General features: G+C 42.1%; 1 protein-coding gene and 1 long non-coding RNA gene across 3 annotated transcripts in view; one reads left to right on the top strand and one right to left on the bottom strand.

The window, feature by feature from the left end:
• Positions 1-13174, top strand: part of POLR3B (RNA polymerase III subunit B) — a 70984-nt gene extending 57810 nt beyond the window's left edge. Inside the window, exons 24-28 of one of the 2 annotated variants that reach the window (XM_021386784.1) lie at positions 924-1027; positions 1957-2123; positions 3967-4080; positions 8978-9151; positions 12603-13174. In XM_021386784.1, the coding sequence (XP_021242459.1) occupies positions 924-1027; positions 1957-2123; positions 3967-4080; positions 8978-9151; positions 12603-12732 (689 nt within the window). In that variant the 3' untranslated portion in view covers positions 12733-13174. Of the gene's footprint in view, positions 1-923; positions 1028-1956; positions 2124-3966; positions 4143-8977; positions 9152-12602 lie in introns of those variants that run through there. The other variant, XR_002435103.1, reaches the window with a different exon arrangement.
• On the bottom strand, positions 976-12594 carry LOC110393687. The gene is made up of 3 exons (XR_002435118.1): positions 10393-12594; positions 8650-8788; positions 976-1062 (listed from the first exon to the last, which is right to left on the bottom strand). It is a non-coding gene; the product is annotated as an uncharacterized LOC110393687 (long non-coding RNA).

Genomic DNA, 17760 nt, shown 5'->3' with positions numbered 1-17760 from the left:
TCAAACAGTAGCGTTGGCTCAAAGGAGTATGGGCTTAAGCAGCTGCATTTTAGCACCTGAAGTTGTGTGTTAGATCTCTCGGTCATTTATAGCTGCAGTATTCTGATCTGCAGAATCCGGCTGTAAGGGGAGAAAGGAAAATGTCACGGTGCGTGATAGACTGTTAAGTGAGTTTTCATGCTTCTGCTTAACTTGTCGTAAGTAATCTTAGAGTTCTGGGTTTTTTTCTTTTGTTCTGCGCCCAGTGAGTCCGAAAAAACAATTTCAAAACTTTTGGAAGAGTTACAATTTGTGTTCGAAGGCTGACAAAATTCAAGCAGCATAAGGAGCAGCTATACTTTGTAATTTGTCGAGCGCAATCTTTGCTCAGCAAATGAACGCTACCTGAAAAAATGTTGGGTTTTTGTATTTTTTCCCCCTAATCCACCCCCAGCTCCTGTCAAATCCCAACTTCATGAAGTATTAAGTGAAGATGCATGTGATGAAGAGATTCTGAATCAGTAGTAATTTTGTGTGTCCAAAGAGATGATGTAAGAGACCTGATTTCTTCATTTTTTTTTCCCAGAGAACTGTAGTATCAGCTCTTAAAAAAAAAAAAAAATAGTTCTCACTTGAGATGTTCCAGACTGATGGTCAGAAGCTTCTGGTTTCATCTGAAAACTGTATCTAAAGCTTTCTTCTTTACTTGCTAGCTGACACATCACGGGGGACATTATGCAGGGCTGTGCTAATGGAGCCAGTCCTGTCAGAAGGGCTCTCTTCCAGCCTGCAGGTCCAAGCAGTGGTCACGGTAACGAGTCTGGGTAAAAAGGGATCCACGAGAAAGAGAGGAGGAGAAAAACACCAAAGAAAATCTGGTGATGAGGCATCAGCCCTGCTGGTGGTTTGCTGCTGATGAATTGAAATGTTCTTCTCTTCTGCAGGGGTGTGTGGACTGATTGTTCCTCAGGAGGACATGCCATTTTGTGATACGGGGATCTGTCCAGATATCATAATGAACCCTCATGGCTTCCCATCGCGTATGACGGTTAGTGGCTATGCTCTCATTAAAGACGCGGTGTTCTGCAATAGAGAAAGTGAAGTGATTAGCCAGAAAAACGAAACTATGTGTGTGAGCTACACAGTTGCAACGAGAACATTCTCCAGTCCTCATGCCACATGCTTGCCCTCTTATGAGCCTTTAACCATCTGTTTTGAAACATCCTTCTGTAAAAGGAGACGGGATGTGGGCTGTTTGTGCATCGCAATCATTTTGTTCTGCATCAAACTACTTAGAAGAGCAACCAGGTACTTCAGTTGAAGCCTTTCCCTCCCAGGTGACTGTGCCCAGTAAGCCAGCTGAGCAGCAGTGAGGGGAAGAGCGGAGATGAGTTTCAGTAATAGTTCCAGGCCTTACGTGGGGCACACCTCCCTGGAATTCATTCAAGCCTTGTGGTGGGGCTGCACCATGTACATCACAACCTGACCTTTATACAGGACATCCACTGATTACTTTGTACACCTCTGATGTTTTTCCCTTTGTTAGCTGCCTTCCTCCTGTTCCCACTGCTGCTCTGTAGAGTGTCAAATTCAGTGGCAGTCTCCCAGAGCAGAAGGCCATGCTAGATTGTGCTCACTTCTCAGACAAGCGGAAAAAAATGGGAATGTCTGACTCTGGGACCTAAGGGGTTCCCTGACCCTGTCTGGTTTTCACCCCTTACTCCAGGAATACCTCCTTGTTCTCCTTGGGTTTCTCCTACTCTTTCCATTGCGTGCAGTGACATTGGTTGCAATCTCAGGCCCATCACAGAATGGTTTGGGTTGGAAGGGGCCTTTAAGATCATCGAGTTCCAACCCCCCTGCTATAGGCATGGACACCTCCCATAAGACATCTGCCTTACTAACGCTGTGATTGATCCAGGTATGTTCCAGCATGTGCTGGTGAGTAGACTGTTAATTCTGTTTTTCCTTGCGCAGGTAGGAAAGTTAATTGAACTCCTGGCTGGGAAAGCTGGGGTCCTAGATGGCAGATTTCACTATGGAACAGCTTTTGGAGGCAGTAAAGTGAAGGATGTGTGTGAAGATCTCATTCGCCATGGTTATAACTACCTAGGGAAGGACTATGTAACATCTGGTATCACCGGGTAAGGATCTGCTGCGTAATTTAGCTGTTTTAGGGGAGTGGGAAATGCTGTTGAGGCACATATTGAAAGAGCTTCTTATATCTCAGAGCTCAGGAGCTTTCTGTTATTGACAAACCACTCCATGAGATGGAGACAAGGGGCTGAAGAACGGAGCGCTTCTTTTTTCTTAAATGTGTTCTGTGGCTCCACATTTTAAGGACTATTAGTATTTGCTTGGCCATAATGTGAACGGCTATTGTAGCAGACATGAAAATCTTCTGAGTTCTTCTGCATGGCAAAAAAGTTAAAATCAAGGTTTTCCTTCTGAGAGACTGGAAGAAATTTCAGGTTTCTTTTGGCAGCAGTTCTTGTATGTACTTGGAAGGAGACAAGCATTTTCATATTGATTCTAATAGTACTGTAAAATGTAGTTTTGGAAGCAGGTGTCTGTTCCTTGAGAATATTTTGTGTGTGCTTTATTTTTCCTTTGACTTACACAATGATTCAGTCTGGCATAATACTCTAATCTGCAACCTTCCTGCTGTGCCGATCGGACTGGCTTCTGAGACACAGAGTTCAAAGAACGCAAGATAGTTTAGGAACAGGAAAAGGCCATATGGTTCCACATGCCTGCCCTCCCAAAATGTATCTTAATCCCACCTTCCTGCTATTTTTATTATTCTCCCAGTCCCCTTCTTCTCGAGGAATAGGTTTAGATCTCTCCTGTAAGATGTTTTGTTTTTAATTGCCATTCCGAGCAACTTATTCCATATGTTGTTTGTCTTTTGTTTCAGGACCGCAGATTTTTATCCACCTTAGCCCCTCCATATTCCATACATTTTTAATGAAGTATTCGAATGTTTGAAGACTTTCTGTTGATAACTTGTGATAATTTTTAACAAACACATCTAGTCTTGTTTCCCAGGGAGAATAAAATCATTTTGCTCTAAAAATCCCCTGCTCCCAAACTTCAACTTTGTACTGCCCTAGTTAGAGACTTTTCTTTAGGATACTGGTATTCTCCCAGGCAAATTTCACATGCTTCATCTATTTTTTATGAAATTTGGAAGCAAATATGTGTGGAAGTTCCAAATAGGTATGCAAATTCCAAATGTCTAGTTGCACGTTGTTATTGGCTTAAATTGGCAGCTTTTGGATTAATGCTATCGTGTCAGTAGGGACTGTGAATGGGAGGCTGTCCCCTGCTTGATTTTGCATCACATATATTTCTAGAAAGAAATGGTTGGCAGCGCTGAGTTTTTGTGTTAAATCTGGTTGTTAGTGAGCGCTGAAGGTGGTAACTGGGAAACAACCAAGTGCTCTCAGCTGTTGCTTTCTGATCTTGAGGTGTTTGTGCTGTTCTTACAGTCGGGGGTGTTTTAAAGACAGAAATCTTTCAGCTATTATTCCAGCTGGCAGAAATGAGTAACACCCTCCGTGCAGCTTACAGATGTTCCTGAGTTGATGTAAAGCTCAGCATCTTAAGTTCAGTTCTGAAGAGCCCTTTTACCCTGCTTGTCTGAGCCCCCAGCGCCTGCCTGGGCAGAGAGTTTTGTGCCAGGGACGTGGCTGCTGAGCAGGCCCCCACCTGCTGCAGGTAGAGCAGTGTGTGGCAGGAGCTGAGGATCTTGTTCCTTGCTTGTCCCTTGATGCAGCAGTACGTGGTGCTGGCAGTGCACTGCCCTTCTGTTCAGAGGGGTTCTCTGGAGGAGTTTAAGGTCAGTCATCCTGGAACCCAAACACATTTTTCAAGGACTCGTGATTCCCGGATTGTTTCAAATTCCTCTTGCCTATGGCACTCTTGTCTCTCTTAAGGTAAATATGGGCTAACTGTGAACATTGTGTTTTTTCTTAATTCCTTCAGGGAGCCTTTGGAAGCGTACATCTATTTTGGCCCTGTGTATTACCAGAAACTGAAGCACATGGTGTTGGATAAAATGCATGCGAGAGCTCGAGGACCCAGAGCAGTGCTCACCAGGTACTGTTAAAGGCTGGGTGCAGAATTCCTGGCCTGCACTCAGAAATATGCCCAGCTGATAGGTAGGTATAAAACAGAGCTTGTTCACCTCTTGATGCTTGACAAAAAAGGCTATTGCCTATTAATACACTGTTACAGAGTAGAGATCTCACAGTGGGCTGTGGTAGGAGGTTGTTCTGAATATCCAGGTGTGCTCTGTGCCGTACAAAAACTGAGTGCTTCTCAGACTTCTGTTAGCAGATGGTTAAAAAGTACCGTCTTCTGATTCTCAGTGCACACTTCGGCCCTTCCCTGACAGACTATTCTTACTATAGGCATTTTAGGAGGACTGTTTTTTTTTTTCCTTTAACAATTGTACTTATACAAAATAAGATAGGAGTAGAAGGAAGAAATTAATTCAGATATCTCAACAGTCTGTGATACTGAGCAGATTAACGCTGATGTGTCCCTACTGTAGCACAAACCAGCATTAGCATAACATGCATCCCCGGTACACTGCACTTGGCCTTGTGAAACTTTTATTCAACTCTAAAACTTAATTTAGAGTTTTATGTGGTGATCCATGGTTTTTGTACAATACCATACAGGAGAACTGCACTTTTGCGCTAAGAAATTACAAAGTTTACAGAGTTGCCAACAATAAATCTCCATTTTTATTTGCCTGGTTTAAATATGTCTTCAGTTCCTGTGGAGTCGTGATGATTGCTCTGAGCCTGAACTTGGTTTTCTCTCCAGCTAAAAGGTTGATTACTGTGTTGATGTCCTCTTGGGTAAATTTTGAAGATATACTCTGGGGTATATGTAATAAAAACACCTGGAGGTGGGCTTACATTCTCGGCACCTTTGGGGAATTGGCAGCATTCTGCTTTCATTGGTGCTACTCACTTTTTCTCCTTGGAGGCTAACCGACTTTTTAGCTCCAGCTCTAAGGCTGCTTGCACTCATGTGCTATATTGCTGACGTTCCTGTCTCACAGAAAGTGGCTCGGTAGCATAGTCTTTGTTTTGAGGAGGCTTCTAGTGGATCCCTTAGTCTAACTCTGTCCATCACAGAGGATTATCAGCTAAATCTTCCCAGACGGTTTGCCCTGTCTGCCCACACACCGTGTTAGCCAGTCAGTCCTCTTAACAGGTGCAGCTTCCACCTCTTCGTACACTGTTACAGAGTGGAGGTGCAGGTCTCTGCTCTCTCTTGCTTTTTGTTGCATGTTTCCCATGTGTTTTGGCTGTCTGACCTCACGCTTTCTCTGGGACAAATTGAAGTTGTCTCACACGTTCCATAGAGGAAAATACCAGCGGTTGAACTGGGAGAGAAATCATGAAAAACTTTTATTTCTAAACTTTTCCACCAGCTACGTTAATAGCTGTGCTACACTCGCCCTTCTTAATTTCTGTATCACAGCTCCTTGCCAGTATGAACCTGAATGATGTTCCCAGTTACTGGGCTGTCTTCCCCATTTTCTGTCCTTTGTGTTACTCATACTACTGGCCCTTTATCTACAAAAATGAAAACTTACTGTCTCAGCTAGTGGTGCACACGGTTTTTTTTACTAGAGCTCCTAGCTTACCCAAATCCCTTCATCAGCTTTCATATTGTCTCCCCCAGCTTCTCAGCTTTTTAGAGATACTGAATTTAAATGAAACCTAAATCCCAAGTCAAGGTAATACTTGTATGTAAAGATGAATGTGCTGTGATTTCCCCCACCCCTTGCTTTGAATGCTTTGTTCCAGTCAGTAGCATCATACTATGCAGCTAGGGCTCTTTATTTGACTTTGAGGAAAGCTAGTGGATGTTCAATTTATGCTGCCTCTTGACTAGTCCTTTAGGAATTTTCTTTTTTCTCCTCAACTAATTAAACTGCCCTTATTGCCACCGCCTCTGCTGAGAGAGCCTGCTTTGCCAGCTTTCATATTCACCATTGCTTTTTCAACCACTGCACTTCCTGTTAGATTGCCTCTAACGCTGTGGGTTATTTTGCCTTTAAAAGTAATCTTGTAACAGCTTCCAACATGGAATTTAGCAATCATCACCTTGAAATACATTTTATTATATATCAAGTGTACCTTAACTGACAGAGTTATGTTTCCATCTGAAGTGAGACAGAAGACTTGAGTTCCCTGAACATCACTAACACTAGGTGCTGCTTGGATTTAAACAAGACTTTGCGGAATTGCAAAGCAGCACTCTGTCAACATGATCAAAAACCACCAGGATGTTACCCTCTGAGTTGGCATTTGCTAGACGAAGTGCAAGACTTAATTATTTTTTTCCCCATGAATAGTTAACAATTAATTTAAAACTTAGTTCTTTAGATGGTGTTGTGCAGATGCCCAGTCTTGCTAAGTCTCTAATAGATAAACTGGTTTTAGTTTTCCTTACGAGAGAACAATGTAAGCCTTCTGCAGGCATGGTTGTTTTGATGGGCATTGTCAGAGCTGCCACCTGCATGTCCTTTAAACTTATCAGATATTGCCAGTTCCTATTGTACCGTGAGGCCATGACGTGAGAGTGGTCAGAGTGCCTCTCTGGGGAGCACGGTGCTCCTTCCTCCTGTTGGGCAGTGTTTTTTTAGGTAGTGTCACAGTTTTGGGAGATCAACATTTCAGCCAACAGCTCTGGTGCAGGCACAAGGAGTTGAGGTGGGCACACACTCGGTGGTGTGTTCTTACTCATGGGCGTTGGTCACAGTGCCCTCCACAGCCACTGAAACACGGAATGGGGCCACAAAGCTGAACCTGCTGCTCTTCCAGAAAATGCAGAGTTAGCACCAAGAAATCCTTAATGTGCTTAAACCACTGAAGTTAATCATCTTACGCTTTTTTTCTAAATGCAACAGTTAAGTAGTATGAAGACCACTTGGCCTGATTATTATTTTGTTAATTTGAAGAATCCATCCATTTTACATAAGATGGAAGACTTTTAAGATCATTTAATCCTGTTTTTGTTAAAATATGAAAAACGTATTTTTTTTTTGTATATTCCTCATCTTATCTTCAAGTGTCTGCTTTGACTTGAGAATGCTATATTCAGAATAAATAATGGCAGCAGTTACCCAGGGCAACAGCTGCAGTGTACGTGTGTAGAGGAGAAGGGGAAGCACAAACGCTTCCTAAAAACTGTTTTTAATATTTTAAACAACCGTTGGTGTGAAAAATTTTCAAACTCGTGTAAGCTGAAGAAAACTCTGATAAACGTAAGGAGCTGAAGACAGACTCTTTTCCAAGGCCCAGTCTCAATTTTGAAACATTTGGTACTTTAGAAAACTACTTCTCTGAGAGGGAGAGTTTTATTTGTTTTATTTTGCTTTTGGTGAGATAATTTTGACATTCAGTGGAAGTGAAACACTTAAGAGCTTAAGATTTGAAATTTAAATTTTGTTTGCGTGTGCATGGGTTTTTTTTAATGGGATTTCAGCTGCCTTAAAAATCTCCGTCCTGCATCTCTTCAAGGGCCGGAATTGAGACCCCATAGTTTTTTCCAAGTGGTTTTATCCTCCCTTAATTGGATTGCAGCTGTATTGGGGGGTCACATTTATAAAGCTCTGTTGGCATTTTATCATGTGGACCAGCACCTGGTGAAATTCTTGAAAGTAGGCCCACGAATTTAACTATTACTGCATGAGTCAGTTGGTAGAAGAAAACTCGGGCACTTCTAACACTGCAGCAAATGTCTGTGTCTTTGGAGGCCTCAACTACTTTTAAAGTCTGCCTCTAAGCACTTCACAAAACTGCATTCCCCACAGGGTGAGGCCTTTAAAACTGCGTCTGAACAGTGACAGTGCCATCGCCCGAGTGGGGGGGGGGGGGGGGGGCTCGGGAGTTTAATCAGGATGTAAACAGCTTCCATCCATTCTCCCAACAGCGGGGAAAAATAGAAGGTTACGTGAATGAAAAGGGCAATTTGAATTACAAGCAGATTAGTTTTAAAGTTCCACTGTGGTCAGAGTAAAGGGAACTGCTTCCCCTAAAAAACAAACACAGCTTGCATCTTTGGAAGGTCAGTTTGGTCTGGTAATTAGCTATACTTTTTTAAAGAAAACTTGTTGTAAACAATTATTAGATGTCGAAGTCCTTTAGAAATCCTTTTCCCCAAGTTGGCAAAAACTTGTTTTAAATCTATCTAATGTATTAACAAATTTGGTAGATTAAAATAATACAAATATACTCCAAAAGTTATGATCCATATGTACCCGTTGTATATTTTATGTGCTTTATAGTGCTCTAGCAGGAAGGAGCAGTGCATAAACACTGGCTTTCACTGACCAACAAAGCCTCCTGTGATTGCCAGTAACAATTTTTATTCCTTCTCTTTGCTGTCATGCTTCAGGGAATATATTAAGATGGAAGTATTTAATAAATGCATGCAATATATTTAGTGCTTCACGAAGTTAAGATTGTTTTTGCTTTATAGCTCACTCTAATATTTGCAACCTAAGTGCTACTGTGTTGTGCTAGTACTTGAGAGTAGAACTAATATCGAACTAAACTGCAGCACGGCAAATGAATATTGAAAATTCTGACCACGTCCAACCAAAAAAAAAAAAAAGTATTGTTAAATAATAGATTTTACCTTGCCTTTTTTATCTCAAATTTTCAGTGTCTGTTTCCACTGATGTGGGAGTTGGTCTTGATGATCCCCAGGGCTCAGCTGCATTCTGTGAGGTAAACTTCTGGCCTGGCACTGCAGCTGTTGCTCGCAGAACTGCGCCCTGTTGCCAGTGCAAGAGCAAAGATGAAATGCTTCAATTTGAATAGCATTTATGAGATCAGCAGCACTGGTTTGTAGAATGTTGTTATCTAATGATACTGTACCATTCCTACAGTTTGAAGGTATTCCTAGGGTGGTGGAACCTGTGCTCTGGAATACTTACTGCATTTTTCTAATATTTATTTCCAAGGCAACCCACTGAAGGTCGATCCCGTGATGGTGGTTTACGTCTTGGAGAGATGGAACGGGATTGTCTGATAGGTTATGGAGCCAGCATGCTGTTACTGGAGAGACTGATGATCTCAAGTGATGCCTTTGAAGTGGACGTTTGTGGGCAGTGTGGCTTGCTGGGATACTCTGGCTGGTAAGTTGTCTAACTACAGTGCCTTTTGTGTGTCATGGTGTCCCTTCCTCACTTTGTGCGTGTGGCATCTTTCATATGTGTTCCTACTTTCAAGATAGCCCTCAACTCTAAGGTACATAAATCAGCGTGTTACAGAGAGAGTAAATGTGCCTCTGCGTGACAGAACTTTGCCCTTGGCCAGGAGTCCCATGACTAAGGGAAGAAAATACCAACTGTGTGTGCTCAAGTTACTTCAGTATTTATGTGTTGGGGAAGGTGAGGAGTTATGGGGAAGAGAGATTGATTCCTAAATATTTCATAATAACATTGAAAGCTTGCAGCAGTTTGGGTATCGATGTCCGTTAGGAGAAGCAGGAAGCTGGGCTTTATTTACTTTGGTGCTTGGAGAGTGATTTTTCTGTGATATAATGATATAAGAAGGTAAGGCACATTTTCAGTTTGTAGATGTAGAAGTGACAGCTACCCTTTCTTGCCATAGTCAAATCTTTCTTCAGAATTGTGTCTGGCCAGAAAGAAATCACCATGTTTGCTAATACCAGTAGCAGTTCAGCTCCCTGTGGAGCAGAAGTACAGACAAAGCCTGTTTACTGTATAACCTGTCTTGGTTGGTGATATTTAGTTGGACATTGCCCTACTGGCTTTTCTGCAATAAACATTTTGAGGCTCTTGTTTTTCTTGTATGCATTGTATGGAACAAGTGAGCCCTCTTTCTGATCCAGGTCTTTTAAAGCTGCTGCAGTGCAAGTAAGAGTTGAAGGAAGTTGCCTGGCAGGAAGGGCATGCATCGAGTCAAACAACCGCTTCTCACTGTGTAATGCACTGCCTTAAAAATACTGTCGTGCAGATGTAGTTCAATTTTTCTGAGAAGACCTTGGCTTTTGAACAGACCTTGAAGCTTGAATTTCAGAGACTGAATTAAATGAAAGCACCTTGAAGAAAATTGGGAACTTAAACATTAGAGATAGTGTTAAACTTTATTTTTAAGGGATTGGTAATCAAATTTTTAAGGGATTTGAAGTTCATAACATAACAAAGTTCAATAAGTTTTTAAAATAACTGAAAGAAACTCTCAGACGGAATGAGACATTCTTGCAGTTGAGTTCTGTGAAAAGCTGTCTGAAGAGTAGGAGTAATCAAAAAGAGATAGATTCTGCTAAGTAATACGATGTACCTGCCAGCAGCCAAAGCAAGTGGCCCTATAATGAGCATCACAGAAGGAACAGTCATTAAGAGAAACTCACGTTTTCCAAACTGGCCTTGTCCACGATCCCAGCATTAATCAGACATTGCTGTGAGAAACCTTGCAGAAACATTGTCTGGTGGATAGCATGAGGGGCAATTGTCTGCAGGAAGATATGCTCATCTTCCCAGACAAGGACTAGCAGCTGGATATGTCTTTCTGCAGGACAGTAACAGCGCATTAGTGCTGGGGCCTGAACTGGGCCTGAACTTTCATAGGGGAAGGGGACTGTTGTGGTGGTGACGGAATTTGTCCCCATAAAAGGTACAGTAGAAGCCTACTGTGACAACACCAGCTGCATGCAAATCCTTCTGCTTTGCTGTGGTACAGAGTTATGTACTGAATTCCTTGAACGGAATTTGGTCCTTTTTTGATGAGAAGTTAGCCTTTTCCCTGGAGTCTGAGCATTTTAAAGTCTAAGATCAGCTTTGGCACTATTGCCTTTTCTTGTCCAGTGTAGTATCAATCCTAGGATCAAATGGTCTCTTGGATACTTCAATTTCTATGACCTCTGTTTGACAGTAACTTCCAATTTGTGCACAGAGTGTCTTGTAACCTTTCTGGATGATCTCTGTGCAGGTACAAAGCAGGCCCGGAAGGGTCTGTAATCAGACACTAGACTTCTGCTGATAAACAGGAAAGTTGTGACTCATCAAGCTTCCAGGGATACATTTCTTTTTTTTTTTTTAGTACAATTGTTTGCTTTTTGCTGTCATCAAAAATTGCTTCTGTTTAGGCTGCTTCACCCTTCATAAAACCATAGCTAACACTATCAATTTGGACCAAGCTAATAGCTACAAACCCGTAATTGAGGTCTGTTCTGATTTAATGACATGCCAGCTGTAATGCTTCTCCTGTGGAACAGTGCAGAAGAGAAGTGTGTTCCAGGGAACACCTAGCTCAGCCTACTAACCTCTTACTACTTGTAGTCAGATCTAGGCAAAGCCAAACCGGTTACTGGAGTAATCGAATCCTCATTATAAACTAGAGAAATGTAATTAAGTCTTCTATACCATTAGTTGTCAAAACTTAGATGGTTTTCAAGAGGAAAAAAATACCCCAATTATGGAGCACGTGGAGGTCAGTTTTCCAGAGCAGCTCTTGGGCATGATCTTTTGAATATGCCTATAAAAGAGAAGTAACACAGTCAGGGGAGAGAAACTGTGGAAGAACTAATGGTGAGTTGTGTAACCAAGAACCTTGCTTAATATGAACCAGCCTTGTTAGACCTGGCTGCAGTGACTCCCTCAGGCTCTAGATCGAAGTCACTGATAACAGAAACAAGTGACTAAGCATTGGCTTTATTGTAGATGTTGGTTCGTAGCCTCATACTGTACCATAGAAGCATGTAGGAATTTTGCTGCTTGGAACTTACTGTCATGACCTTATGCCGAGAATATAAATATGAAACATGTTAGCAGAAAGAGAGCTTTGATAGACCATTAGGGAAGTGCCAGGTCACTCTCTGTTCCCAAAGGCCTGGCTTCATCAACTCTCTAAAGCCAGAAAATGGAGAATACAAGAGAAGGAGGAAATACAAAGGTAAGAAACAGAATAAAAAGGAAAATCTCTCTCCCAAATTTTAATATCATTGTTCGAGTAAAGATTGCAAAGGCTATGGGTTAAAGCAGTTTTACCAGCACTCCATCTCTACAAAAGATTTTGCTGTTTCTACAGAGGGATCTAAGGAGAGAGATGCTCCTTTTCTGAGCTAGGAATATGGACTGGTTTGAGGCAGTGTAGGGAAACGTTGTGAATAAGAGGGGAAAAATCCCAACTAAATGTGACCTTTCGTTCTTCCTGCCTCTTTTTTGTGACTGCATATAAGATAGAAACTGAACCATGAGTCATGTTTCAGAAGTACTTTGTTCTGTTCACCTCCTTTCTCATTATGTAATGCTGAATACTTGTTGGCAGTTATGCAAGTGGTGAAGAAGTAGATGTCAGTCCTGTTAGCTGCTAAGTGCTGTGATTCTTATCCAAGAAAAGTGCAGGTTTAACATGAAGCTCTTATTGACTTCAGTCAGATTTATTTAAGATCCTAAAGTTGTGACTTCCTCAAGTGCTAATGTGTCTCTAGCACTGAGCTCCTTCTAGGACTGAGGGCAGTGTTTAAAAGCAGGTGGACAGAGAAAATTGTGGATAGTGGCAACTGCTCTTTTCTGCAGAGCTTTGTTTACGCATAAACTCTTTTTTTTTTTGTTCCCATAGGTGCCATTACTGCAAATCGTCATGTCATGTGTCTTCTCTGCGGATACCTTATGCCTGTAAACTCTTATTCCAAGAACTGCAGTCAATGAACATCATACCTAGGCTAAAACTAGCTAAGTACAACGAATGAACAAGAAAAAGAAGGGAAAAAGTACTTTGCAGAAATTGAAATCCAGCATATCTAACTGGAAGATTTTTTTGGTGAACGGGAGTAACTCTAAAACCTAAGTGGGCAGAAGGAGGTGCAAACCAGTTGTAGGAAATCTTACTTGTGTATTCTACCTGTTTTAAGTTGACAGAGGACACTTTATCAGTAACATCTGCTAGGAGCAGTTCTGAAAGCATTGATTAGTCATAATGAACAAGGCACGTGGGAATGGTGGAATAAGGCCATGATCCAGCAAAGCACATATACCCCTTTCAAGGATGTAGCAACCCCATACTTCGTTTGGAAAAATGTTTTGCTGGACTAGGGCATGAGCTGCCTGAAATGCACATCTTATTCAGAGAGGTTAAAAACACATTTTGCAGACTAGTGGAATATGAAAGACTAATAAATGTTTTAAACAGTAGTGCCTGAATTTGTGTTGTTGTGTTGTGTAAGGATGGTAAAGCCTTCTTGTAATGTCTAAAACATTTTGCTATTCCTAAAGCATGTTGTTAAAGCATTAAAATTTAATTACTGTCAGTCTCAGAGATACGAAAGAACACCTCCTAGAGAACTTGAAATTAGTCATTTTTAGGTGAATTTTTTTTATGAGATACAAGGTCTGAAGAAAGCTAAAGCAGCAGATGAACCAAGAGTTGACTTAGAACCCTAAACTCTCGCAAGTCCTTTCTCAGCAAAGCACATTTTTTTTTTTTCAGTGCAAGGGGAGTGCCGCTGAAGTCAGGATGAAGTATGTTCAGGTGCTTGAGAGAAATGCAGCATACTAGATCAGTCACAATGCAGAACATTGACAGTGAAAGTCCTGAGGTGCTCTCTGCCTCCTCATACAGCCAAACTGGGGATGCCAATCTTGACACGACTGTGACAGTCGCATTGCTGCTGTTCTCTTAGCTGCCTAAGAAGCACAAATGAGTACCAACCTGAATAGGCTTCCTTCCTAAGCTGCTAACAGAATACGTAAACTAGCAGTTTTGTGTCTCAGGTCACAAACAAAATCTGAAAGGGGAGATTTTATTCTCCATTTTTTTGCAGTAGGACTGATGACAACACATAGCACAGCACATTTGGACAGGAAAAGCTCTTGAAAGCACCCCTACCAAGATCTGAACAGCTCAGGGTTATTTGTGATGATTTATAACAGAATGACATAAACCAAAAATTGTCATTTGCAGACTACTAGAGGAAGAGGTTAACCAACAGCCCCAACCAAACTGACAAACTTTGTTTTGCTCTGTGATTGCCAAACTGAGGCGCGGGTGCACCACCAGAGGGAGTGAGCCTCACAGGCTTTAGCTTGTTGGTGGAAGAAGTGTTGACTTGGTGCAAGGAAACTACTCTTAGGATAAAGGCTAGCTAGTCCTCTTTTAAGTGATCTCCTGGCTTAAGTGGTCTGAGCAACAGGGCGTTATCAAGACTAAGCAATGCGTGCAATTACACCTGCAGGAATTTAAGCAGATGCAGCAGAGATGAAGAGCAAAGTAGTGTGCTCCTGTGTAACTCTGTTGAGAGTACAGGTGTGTGTGCAGTCCTGAAGGGGGAACCTTGCAGCTGTTTTACCTCAGGCTGATGAAAGCATGGGAACAGTTTTTTGAGAAGATCTTGGGAGGGTAAAGGAAATCCTCTGTGGTAGTTTAGGAAGCTGGACGCAATTTTAGCAGTGGGTGGGTCCAGCAGAACATAGAAACTAGACGTCTCTAGGAGAAAGGGAGGGTCATCCACTGTGAACTGTTCTGGTGATACCTTGATCAGTTTCATTTCCACGCTATTGCTGTCTTGCCTAAATCTGTGAATATACAGGAGTTTATATGCCTGCAGATTTGAGCTGAAATTCCAATTTTTACTTCTTGCCTCTCTTGAAGAGGCTGTCTATGTTCCTTCATAAGACGCTCACAAGTAAGTTCTTTGCAGTGGAATAAGCAGTACAAAACCAGCAGCAGAAACTGAGCAGACAGCTGTGGTTAAAGAGGGAGTTCAGTGAAGGAATCCTACTGCAGACAGGGCAGATTACAACACCAGGGACTAGTAGAGTAAAGTATGTCCTCAGAATCTCACAGCTGTCACGCTGCTTTCCTTTGGTGAGCCTCATCTTTGCAATCCTTTCAATTATCTTCCTAGCCAACCTCCCCTCCCCCCTTTTTATACAGTGAGCGCCTTCACAAAGAGGTCTCATGCCAGCTAATGGCTGTATTGCTGTAACTAGACTTCCCCAGATGAACCCTGCCATGAAAGACATTTGCTGAAAGAGATACAGTATTCTGAACAACAGGTAACAAAATCTTAAGGCATTAGCAGGAGGACCTGTGGCTAGAAAATTGCCATAAAGTTTTCATTTCTTTGCAACTTCTTTCTCTCTCAGTAGTTAGCCTCCAGGAGAGGCTTTCTCCTCCCAGTGCTGTTCAACTTGAAGGTCGCCAGCATTAGTCCCAACTGAACAGCAGAATACAATCCACTTTAAGAGGCGTGTGCTGCTGTGGGAAGAGATATCTAACTCCATATATCATAAGTTCCCATTCGCTTTGCAGATAAAGGATTCAACACTATCAAATGGAAGGGGTATTTTTGGAATAGAATTCAGTAGTTATTATTTCGCTTCAAAAACACAGACACTAAAAGCTACCCCTTCCAACAGCGCCCATGTCTAGATGTACTGTTCTGGTGGGGGGAAGCAGAATCAAGTCAAGAATGGGGCAGAAAAAACCCAGATCTTTCAGCTGTTTGTGGAGTTGTGGGTGAAATATTGATCACAATTCAGAGAAACAGCCTCACTTAGCCATTTGCATTCCCCTTAAAGCTTTTTTCTTTCTTTCTCTCTCTTTTTTTTTTTTTTAAGGTAAATGTTTCCAAACATAGAAACAAGAAAACTATAAAGAAAAATGAAACCAGACTGGCCAGTTCTGGCATTCAGAGAGGTTATAATATGAAATACAGGTATACTGGGATTTAATAATTTTAAGATGTAGAAAATAAATTGGTTTTGTTTGTAATGTCCATAGCTTAAGAGTTTTGCTTGCAAAGAAGCTTGAGTATGCAGCAAAGAGGGCTTTGAATTCCATGGACTCCCTAGTTACGTGCTTCTTTAAAAAAAAGGAAAAAAAAAAAGGAAAACCAACAAAAAATTGACCCACAATGATGAGAAATTAACACTGTGACATTACTTGGGGCTTCTTGTTCATAAACAGAAACATCTGTGGTTTATAGCAATATGGGAGTAAGTAAAAAGCCTAAAAAGTCTGAAGATGGTGTCGCTGTTTGGTGATAACAAATGGCAAACTAACAAATAGTACTGTACATCTGCAAATTGGTTTGTAAACCCTGCTCAGAGCACACCTGTGGAGTCTGATTGTAGCTATGTCATTGTGCAGACCAAACCAAACGAGAAGGGCTCAAAACTTACCAGTGCTTCCTCTGTGCGAGGATCTGAAGACTAGGCTGGTACTAGCCCATGCACTCCCAAGCCCTGGAACAACCCACCTGAGCTTGCGCCCCTTGAGCAGCCCAGGCTCTTGGCTGTGCCCCAGGACCAGCAGCTCTGTTCCGTGGCACGGAGCTAGCTTGGCACTGCTGCAAGGCCCCCCCAGCCCACCGCTCCCCATTTGGAGCTGAGGATTGTTTTAACAGCCCATTGCCGGTTCGGAGGGGCCGTGGGGCACTTGATGAATTCCCTCCTCCGAAGAGGACGTGACTTGCCCAGGGCCACAGAAAGACTGTGCCAGAACTGGGATCAGGACTCTGCAGTCCCCAGGTGCCAGACACGTGCTTGCCTTAAAACTGAGCACTTCATCAAACCGTAAAATCCAGCCAGATGGTGACTCTTTGCTATTATCTGGACCAGTGCTGGGAGGCTTAATGTGCGTAAGGCACAGTGAAGATCTGCATTCCAGTTTCTAAGTCTAAGGCTCAGAAGCCCAGGAAATTGACCCACGATTTAGACCTGAATACTCCTAGGAACTTGAGCATGTTTGGACACAAGTTCTGGCTTGGGTCTGTCCAACCCATGAAATGTTTCTACGCACTTTCAGTGGGGAAGTTCATTCTTTGGGAAGGGGTAGCGAGGAGCATGAGTAACGACTGGCTACTTCACCAACCTTGCTCTGCACAGCGTCTGTGGACCTGCTCAGTCTCTCCTCCTCAGAGTAGTAATGGCTGCTGGAATCAGCCAGTGAATCAGTTTTGCCTCTTGGCAATCATTTAAGAACTCGCCATACAGACTCACAGGACATATGCACCCTCTTTGCCAAAGATACAAATGACTGTGAGTCTCTGGGAACACCAGAACCCTGTTAAACTTCCTCCAAACTCCTCTCAGAGATGATACATAATTACAATATATATATATATTTTTTTGCAGTTGGGATTTTTAAAAAGCAGTTTATATGGCTTAATTCCTGTCTCATAAAAGTCAACAGCAGTGATTCCTGTTGGCCACTCTGAGTGAATTTGGGCCTTTGTTCCATCTTCAGAAAGATCCTTCCAAGCTTGTGAGCAAGCTATTGCTCTTTGCATCCTGCAAAGAGGGGAAAAAAAACAATGAAGTATGTATTTCTCCTAATTACAGCTACTCCTTTACTTGTGTATTTCCTGAGGCAGGTGCCTTTGAGGTGCTTGCAATGACCAAGTATTTTTTCTAATGGCTTCATTTTGCCTTTGTCCCCTTGTCCCAGTCAGTATGCAAACAGCGTGTTGGTTCCAAATCAAAAGCAACTCTGTGCTGCTAGCAGCAGCGTTAAGTTTTTCCTTACAGTGAGTTTCAGGGAGCTGCTTGACCTAAGCATATGCTTTTCCATTTCAGACAGTGCATGATAGTTACTGGTCACTCAGACTTAACAAACAACAAAACATTATGAACAGAAAAAAATAATGCAAAAACTAAGGAGCAACGTCAATTAATGCACTAAACAGCAATGTTCTTGTTTGTTGCTAAATTGCATTCTGATGATGGAAATGGTTTTACCTTTAACTCATAGCGAACTGAAAACTTAACTCTGCATT

The sequence above is a fragment of the Numida meleagris genome, chromosome 1, assembly GCF_002078875.1.
Source record: "Numida meleagris isolate 19003 breed g44 Domestic line chromosome 1, NumMel1.0, whole genome shotgun sequence".
Lineage (NCBI taxonomy): Eukaryota > Metazoa > Chordata > Aves > Galliformes > Numididae > Numida > Numida meleagris.
This window is presented reverse-complemented; position numbering and strand designations above follow the sequence as displayed.